This window comes from Sphaerodactylus townsendi, linkage group LG06, assembly GCF_021028975.2.
Source record: "Sphaerodactylus townsendi isolate TG3544 linkage group LG06, MPM_Stown_v2.3, whole genome shotgun sequence".
Lineage (NCBI taxonomy): Eukaryota > Metazoa > Chordata > Lepidosauria > Squamata > Sphaerodactylidae > Sphaerodactylus > Sphaerodactylus townsendi.
The window spans coordinates 8,555,056-8,563,951 of NC_059430.1; the positions used below are offsets into that span (position 1 = coordinate 8,555,056).

At 46.5% G+C, this 8,896-nt stretch overlaps 1 protein-coding gene across 1 annotated transcript in view; it reads right to left on the reverse strand.

The window, feature by feature from the left end:
• LOC125435288 (exocyst complex component 4-like) overlaps positions 1 to 8,896 on the reverse strand; it is a 181,152-nt gene that overhangs the window by 104,832 nt on the left and 67,424 nt on the right. Inside the window, exons 5-6 of the mRNA XM_048501476.1 lie at positions 8,097 to 8,281; positions 5,490 to 5,599 (exon numbers count right to left, since the gene is read on the reverse strand). Coding sequence (XP_048357433.1) covers positions 5,490 to 5,599; positions 8,097 to 8,281 — 295 coding nt within the window. The remainder of the gene's footprint in view (positions 1 to 5,489; positions 5,600 to 8,096; positions 8,282 to 8,896) is intronic.

Consider the following 8,896-nt stretch of genomic DNA (forward strand, 5'->3'; position numbering starts at 1 on the left):
TTTGTTTTGTTCCTTCTTTTGAGTGACACCCCCGCACGCGACACCACAATTGACTTTTGGAAGGCCACGTCTTTCTTTCTTTCTTTCTTTCTTTCTTTCTTTCTTTCTTTCTTTCTTTCTTTCTTTCTTTCTTTATTTATTTATTTATTTATTTATTTATTTATTTATGGGTTTTGTATACTGCCCTACCCCCAGAGGGCTCTGGGCGGTGCACAACATAATTTCCTCATACAACATATACAACAACCCCATTAAAATAGATTAAATTAGATTAAAACACAGCAGTAATTAACAAAGATGGCGTCAGCGATAAACCCCAATTAAAACCCTCCCAGAGAGAGCGGGGAAACAAAAACAGGAAAGTGGGTCCCCTAGATGGCAAAGGAACTCCAAGTCGGAGGAATGAAGGGGGGGGGGGACTTCAGCGGCTGGACACTCCAAAAGCCCGGTGGAACAACTCAGTCTTACAGGCCCTGCGGAACTCACCAAGATCCCGCAGGGCCCGGACAGCTGGAGGAAGAGTGTTCCACCAGGCGGGGGCCAAGGCCGAGAAGGCCCTGGTCCGAGTGGAGGCCAGCCACATCATGGAGGGGCCAGGAACCACCAGCAAATAGGCCTCTGCTGAACGCAGAGGCCGAATAAGGACATATGGGGTAATGCGGTCCCGAAGGTACGAGGGTCCCAGGCCGCGTAAAGCTTTGAAGGTCAATACCCACACCTTGAAGATGATTCGGTCTTCCATGTAGCTTGGGGAGGCTGCTGTTTTGCCACCAACCCACCCGCTGTTCCTGAAGGTACCCTGGCTCTCGATAGCAGGATTTCAAGGACGGTGTGGAATCAGGGGAGTGGAGTGGTACTGATGGTGGAAAGCGCCATCAACTCACAGCTAACCCATGACGACCCTGTAGGGTTTTCCAGGCAAGAGAGGAGCAGAGGTGGTTTGCCATTGCCTACCTCTGCATAGCAACCCTGGACTTTCTGGGTGGTCTTCCACCCAAGTATGACCCTGCTAAGCTTTTGAGTTGAGATCGAGCTAGTCTGGGCCATCCAGGCCAGGGCTTACAGCACGGCAGAGCTAGATAGACCCTAACATTAGCATGCCCCTGCAGCAATATAAGGCACCGCCAGCTTGGTGTTGTGGTTAAGAGCAGGTGCACTCGAACCTGGGGAACTGGGTTTGATTCCCCGCTCTGCCACTTGAGCTGGGGAGGCTTATCTGGGGAACTAGATTAGCTTGTGCACTCCAACGCACGCCAGCCAGGTGACCCTGGGCTTATCACAATTCTTCGGAGCTCTCTCAGCCCCACCCACCTCACAGAGTGTTTGTTGTGAGGGGGGAAGGGAAAGGAGATTGTCAGCCCCTTTGAGACTCCTTACAGAAGAGAAAGGGGGGATGTAAATCCAAACTCTTCTTCTTCTCTTCTTCAAGGAGAGAAGCCACAGTCCCCTTATCGCCATTACACGTGCCAAAGGGAACCGAAACTTACGGGCGCTTGCACCAATTTTAAACAAAGACAGAAACATTTACCCTCGCTAATTTGTCATCCTGCAATCACAGGACAATTTTCTCCATACGCTTTCCCACTCACTCACTTACCCAAGGGCCAAACAATTTGGACGACGCAGAATTTGAAGAGGAGGAGAACACAAGCAAGGGGTACCGTAACGGCCCGAGCCGCACCTACCCTCGTACCAGAAGGCTCCCCTCCAAGAACACATAACCTCGGGAGCACCCTCTTGGGTCTTGTTCTTTTTTTTTTCTTTTTTTTTTGCTGTTGTGTGGGGTGATCAAATTTTGCTACTATTTATCAGAGCACATTTCACCGGCTGTCTGCTTTTTATGGGCCGCTAGTAAAATTTTATGCAGTACTCTGCATAATTTATGCCTTCCTCGATTATGCCCTGCTTCCACCAGCTTTTTTTATCCGAAGGACAGAGGTTCACCGAGCCCCTTCGGTCTAGTTTGGGAGGTCTCGAAACCCCCTCGCCAGCACAATTTCCATCGCTGAGTCCTGGAGCGCCTGCAATAAAGCAGCACGAGGCAGGAGCACGTGAAACCCTAGCAACGATTTTCCGGCCCTGCCCAATGATAAATAAATAAGGCCGTAAATGGACGGGTCATCTGCATTCCCCATGTAAAACCTTTGGGAAATTCTACATTCTAATCTCTGGAATTTGCCAGGATGAATATGAGAAATGTATTGATGACCACGGGTGTTAGTATTGCAGAAAACGCTTATCGATATCCAAACAGAACTGAGAAGTGCAAAAAGAATAGGGGAAGTCTGTTACAGTATAGGGATAGATTGGTAATAAATGAGTATAGCAGCACCGTAGAATTATTGACAAATAGATGGTTAAGTTAGTTATATATAGTGAGCCGTAAAGATGAGCAAGTAGACATGATTAATGTTAGATACATAAATGTACTTTAGTACTATCTTTGTCAATTTATGGGAAATGGATCTATTTGTCATATTGTAATATGATTTCGTGTGCTATTTTTACGAATATTTAACAAAAATATATTTTTTTAAAAAAATAAAATCTTTGGGAAATTCTACATTCTAATCTAGGACAAGAGAATTTGAAGCAGCAGCAGGTCTGCACCAGCCAACATACCTTGAATACCATTCATTCCCAATGGAATTTTTAATGGATAACTAATGCCGATTTCACCCTGTGCTATACTCTGACTCAGAAAAAGATGTTAGTGCAGTCAGTTGAGGTGCAGCGGCCAAGAAAATTGTATGCTTCCCCCATTAGAATATAGTCCCATAAGAATATAGAATTATCATTCATTTTTATGCGTTGTGTTTGTCAAAACCATTATTTTGTGCATTACTGAACATGGAACTTTGATACAAGAGCATTTATAAGCATTTAAAAGACCTTCCTTATGAGGAGAGGCTGCAGCATTTGGGACTCTTTAGTTTGGAGAGGAGACGTCTGAGGGGGGATAGGATTGAAGTCTATAAAATTATGCATGGGGTAGAAAATGTGGACAGAGAGACATTTTTCTCTCTTTCTCACAATACTAGAACCAGGGGGCATCCATTGAAAATGGTGGGGGGAAGAATTAGGACTAATCAAAGGCAACACTTCTTCACGCAACGTGTGATTGGGGTTTGGAATATGCTGCCACAGGAGGTGGTGATGGCCACTAACCTGGATAGCTTTAAGAGGGGCTTGGACAGATTGATGGAGGAGAAGTCGATCTATGGCTACCAATCTGGATCCTCCTTGATCTGAGATTGCAAATGCCTTAGCAGACCAGGTGCTCAGGAGCAGCAGCAGCCGCAGAAGGCCCTTGCTTTCACCTCCTGCACGTGAGCTCCCAAAGGCACCTGGTGGGCCACTGCGAGTAGCAGAGTGCTGAACTAGATGGACTCTGGTCTGATCCAGCAGGCTAGTTCTTATGTTCTTATGTTCTTAAAGATCTGTGATAGCAAGGGGTTGGGAAAGAACTTTCTCTACACGTGACAATATTGAGCAAGACAGACTGAAACGGGTCTGGATGTTCATATTCTCCATCCATAAAATACACCTGGGTTCTGCACACAGGAAATTGGGATTCTGCCACCTGAAGGAAGCGCGTCAGCTAAGCGAAGTCATTTTTGCTCATTTTGCCATCCCCCCGCCCACTTCCCTGGAAACGGAAACTTTGTCAGAGCCCTAAGACGTAGACATGAATCCAGTAATACCTTAGAGACCAACAAGATTTGGGGGGCATGATCTTTCGAGAGTCAACGTTCCCTTTTTCAGATACAAGTTGGAGCGGTGGTCCCTATCTGACAAAGGAAGATTTGGCATTCGAAAGTCCCCAAATCTTGATGATCCATAAGGTGTTTCCGGAGTTGATCTGCAGTAGAATATCTAGATTCAACACAGCTTCAACACAGGAGCAGCAGTGGCGTAGGAGGTTAAGAGCTCGTGTATCTAATCTGGAGGAACCGGGTTTGATTCCCAGCTCTGCCGCCTGAGCTGTGGAGGCTGATCTGGGGAATTCAGATTAGCCTGGGCACTCCCACACACGCCAGCTGGGTGACCTTGGGCTAGTCACAGCTTCTCAGAGCTCTTTCAGCCCCACCTACCTCACAGGGTGTTTGTTGTGAGGGGGGAAGGGCAAGGAGATTGTCAGCCCCTTTGAGTCTCCTACAGGAGAGGAAGGGGGGATATAAATCCAAACTCTTCTTCTTCTTCCCCCTAGAGCTCTAATATGAACATTTTGTGCTGCACGTCTGCTCTGAACCCAAGGAGGACAACTCTGGGAGAACAAGTTATTATGTGCTGACAAAGGGAACCATTACAAAGAATGGTAGCCAAGAAAGCCAATGCGATTCTGGGTTGTATCAATAGGAGTCTCGTGTCTAGATCGAGGGATGTAATTGTACCTCTTTATCCTGCATTGGTTAGACCTGGAACATTGTGTACAGTTCTGGGCACTGCAATTTAAGAAGGATATTGACAAGCTGGAACGGGTCCAGAGGCGGGCAACCTACATGGTAAAAGGTCTAGAATCCATGCTCTACAAGGAGAGACTTAGGGAGTTGGGTATGTTTACTTTGGTGAAGAGAAGGTTAAGAGGTGACATGATAGCCATGTTTAGATATCTGAAGGGATGTCATGTCACGTTGGTGAGGGAGCAAGCTTGTTTCCTGCGCTTCAGAGACTAGGAGCAGGAGTAATGGGTTCAAGGTGAAGGAAAAGAGATTCCACCTCAACATCAGGAAGTACTTTCTGATTGTCAGGGCTGTTCAACAGGGGAATTCACTGTCTTGAAGAGTGGTGGAGACTCCTTCTTTGGAGGTTTTTGAAGAGAGGCTGGATGGACATTTGTCAGGAGTGCTTTGATTGTGTGTTCCTGCATGGCAGGGGGTTGGACTTGATGGCCCTCAAAGTCTCTTCCAACTCTATGATTCTACCATATCCCTTAGCCTTACGCTAGCTAGTATCATCCCATGCCTTGGAGCCTGAAACCTCCCTTCCTTTAAACCGTCTTCGAGTTGGGGCCTTTCCAGCTTGATAAAGACGTTGACACATTTTGCAACAGGGCAGAGGTGGGATCCAGCAGGTTCTCACAGGTTCCCGAGAGTAGGCTACTAATTATTTGTGTGTGCCGAGAGGGGGTTACTAATGGGTGGTTTTGCCACGTGATTTTTGCCTTGGTTACGCCCCTCCTCTCAGCAGTAGCGCGCAGAACTGGAAGCAGTCTAGCAGGAGGTGCACCGGCGTGCGTGGCAGCCTGCGCCTGCGTGCATTCGTTTCCCGCCCAAGGACCGGCGCAGCGGCTGCGTCCTTGCCACAGCCCCGCCCAGGAATGCCCCACCCCCAGAATGCCCAGCCACGCCCCTGTCGTGCCCCACCCAACCCCATTGGCGCTACGCCACAGTTTGAATCCCACCACCATGGGAACCTGTTACTAAAATTTTTGGATCCCACCACTGCAACAGGGGTGTATGGACACGCCAAATTGTTTTGATGCTCACCACTGGAGTTCCCAGGAGTGCTGAACTGAGAGGAGTCGAGGAACTTGCGAGGAGTGGACAAGTTAGTCACATCGAGAAGAGGAACGGGAGAGGCGTCCTTCACGAGTGAACTGCAAAGAGACGAAAGCTGAGATAACCTAAAGCCATGGCAAACTGTGGGAAGTTCTGCTGCCATCTCCGAAAAAACCAGAAGAGACAAAGAAGACACTTCTACTGTGAAGTTGGAATCCAGAGGAATGTACGTCTTCAAGAATAAACAACGGTTCTTTTACCAGGACAACAGAACCCCGGATTCAAAAGCAACACTTGGGACTCTTTGGTTTGGAGAGGAGACGTCTGAAGGGGGATATGATCGAAGTCTATAAAATTATGCATGGGACAGAAAATGTGGACAGAGAGAAATTTTTCTCTCTTTCTCACAATACTAGAACCAGGGGGCATCCATTGAAAATGCTGGGGGGAAGATTAGGACTAATAAAAGGAAACACTTCTTCACGCAACGTGTGATTGGGGTTTGGAATATGCTGCCACAGGAGGTGGTGATGGCCACTAACCTGGATAGCTTTAAAAGGGGCTTGGACAGATTGATGGAGGAGAAGTCGATCTACGGCTACCAATCTTGATCCTCTTTGATCTGAGATTGCAAATGCCTTAGCAGACCAGGTGCTCGGGAGCAGCAGCAGCAGCAGAAGGCCATCGCTTTCACATCCTGCCTGTGAGCTCCCAAAGGCACTTGGTGGGCCACTGCGAGTAGCAGAGAGCTGGACTAGATGGACTCTGGTCTGATCCAGCAGGCTCGTTCTTATGTTCTTATGTTCTTAACACCATTTTCCTACTACCAACCTCCATTTTTTAAAATTCAATTTGTATGTTGCCCCTCCCCTTGTGAGCTCAGGGCGGTTTCCAACATATTAACAAACAACCTTCAAAATTCATACACAATGAACTTTGGGATACAGTTTTCACATCTCATCCCATCCACTGGATATACAAATCCCAACATTCTGAGCTTAAAAACAGCAATCCCCAGAACTCAACCCTAGACTCTGTCAGCAAGAATTAAAGCCAACTGTACACTCCAAGTGTCCAGGGGAGAATGCCTGTTGCACCTCTGCTTGATGCTCTTGTTGCCGGTAAACCTAAACTTGAAGAAGCTGAAAAAAAAAATCTGCTTTCTCCCAATCATTTCCGGACTGCCAGTTACAGCAGTAGAAACACCTTTTAAGGGGGGGGGGGGACTTCACCATATTCACCTTGTTAAACAGAAAGTCATTGGAGTGGGATTTCCGGAGTGTGTGGCTGTGTTCCAGTAGCATTTTCAGTAGCACTCTGCCTGGAAAAGTCAGAATGTCACTGACTTTTCCAGGCAGAAATATGTCTCAGTACCGCCTTGCCCGTAACCAGTTGTGAATTCCTGCATGGCAGGGCGTTGGACTTGAAGGCCTCTTGTGGTCTCTTCCAACTCTATGGTTCCGTGATTCTAAGAAGTTGATCCTAGAGCCAGGAAAAGGGATGTAGACTCAAGAATCCCAGCATCCCAAGTTTAATCCCACCAGTCAATTGATGGAAATTGGTGTGCCTGGATATACGATTTTGGCAGTTTTATTTCCACCGGGCTTTGGGAGTGTCCAGCCGCTGATAAGCGCCCCCTTTTATTCTCCTGTATTTAGGGTCCATTACCATCTGTGGGACCCATCCTTTCGTCTCCCCTCTTGGGAGGGTTTAATGGGGACTATTGCGGGCATTGTTCATATGTTATTTGCTGCATTTTAATTTAAATTATTAAGAGTTTATTATGTATTTGTAATTTTATGTTGTTCACCGCCCAGAGCCCTTCGGGGGTAGGGTGGTATATAAGACTGAATATTTATTTATTTTATTTATTTATTGTTTAAACTTTTATACCGCCCCATCCCCAAAGGGCTCTGGGCGGTGTACAACATAAAATATAGATATAAATAAATTACTAAAACCTTAAAACAGCGATAACAATAATAATAGTGATAATAGAGGCGTCCGACCAACCCCACTTTTAAAATTCTCCCCCAGGAGGGGGGGGGGGGAAGGCGGCGAGTCACATTGGATGATAAGTAGAGCAAAGTATTTAAAGCGCTGTTTGAACTGATGTTCTAAAGTACTGGAGATTAACTTAGACTAGCTGAAGAAGCTGCAAAAACATCTGACGTATTTGATGGGGCATTTTAATTTAGAGATTGCAAACACTAATAATTTATATTTTAATGTAAAACTAAATTATTGTTTTAATTTAAATTATTGTTTTAACTAAGTTACTGTTTTAACTGCATGTATCTCTGTATTGTTATAGCCAATGGCTCAAACAATAAATACTTGACTGACTGGATGATAAGCCCAGGTGAAAGGGCCAGCGGGGGGGCACCATTTCAGCGGCTGGTCCCTCCAAAGGCCCGGTGGAACAATATAAATAAAATTTTAAAAAATAAACAAAAAGCACTGATTACCACTAAGGCTTGGGTGGTCCACATAGACCATTTCAAAACAGTGGTCTTACCTCAAGAAAGAGTTTAAGACATACCCCAAGAAGGATTTTTTTTTAAAAAAACCACATTAGAACTATTTTAAACAAACCTCAATTTTCCTTTTGCCTTGCCCTGTTGGCCGACCCTACTGGTAGATTTGATGTAAAGATGGCGGTGCAGTTCATCTATGAGCACCAAGTGCATGTTCATCTTCTTACTGTGGAGCTCCAGTCTTAGATCGCTCAGCCCCTCCACTTGAAGGAGGGGTCCCTCCAGGGAATCAACAGCTGATACCTGAGGAGGGGAAAAGGCATGACGTGTTAACCAAGTTTCAAAACATCCGTTGCGCTTTGCTTAGCATCGGTTTTTTTACGTTGATTGATGTAAATACTACAAGCAATCCTACAGCAGCGTGAAAATTAACAGTGTGCAGCAAAACAAAACTAAAAAAGAAACCAATGGGAGAAGGAAGGACAATAGGAGGGAATGTGGGTTAAATCTAATATGCTTACAGTCAAAGATGGGATCCAGCAGGTTCTCACAGGTTCCCGAGAGTAGGTTACTAATTATTTGTGTGCGCCGAGAGGGGGTTACTAATTGGTGATTTTGCCACGTGATCTTTGCCTTAGTTACGCCCCTCCTCTCAGCAGAAGTGCGCAGAACTTGAAGCAGTCTAGCAGGAGGTGAGCCAGCGTGCGTGGCAGCCTGCGCCTGCGTGCAGTCGTTTCCCGCCCAAGGACCGGCGCAGCGGCTGCGTCCTTGCCATAGCCCCGCCCAGGAATGCCCCACCCCCATCATGCCCCACCCAGTCCCATTGGCACTACGCCACAGTTTGAATCCCACCACCATGGGAACCTGTTACTAAAATTTTTGGATCCCACCACTGCTTACAGTCCCATCCGATGCCTA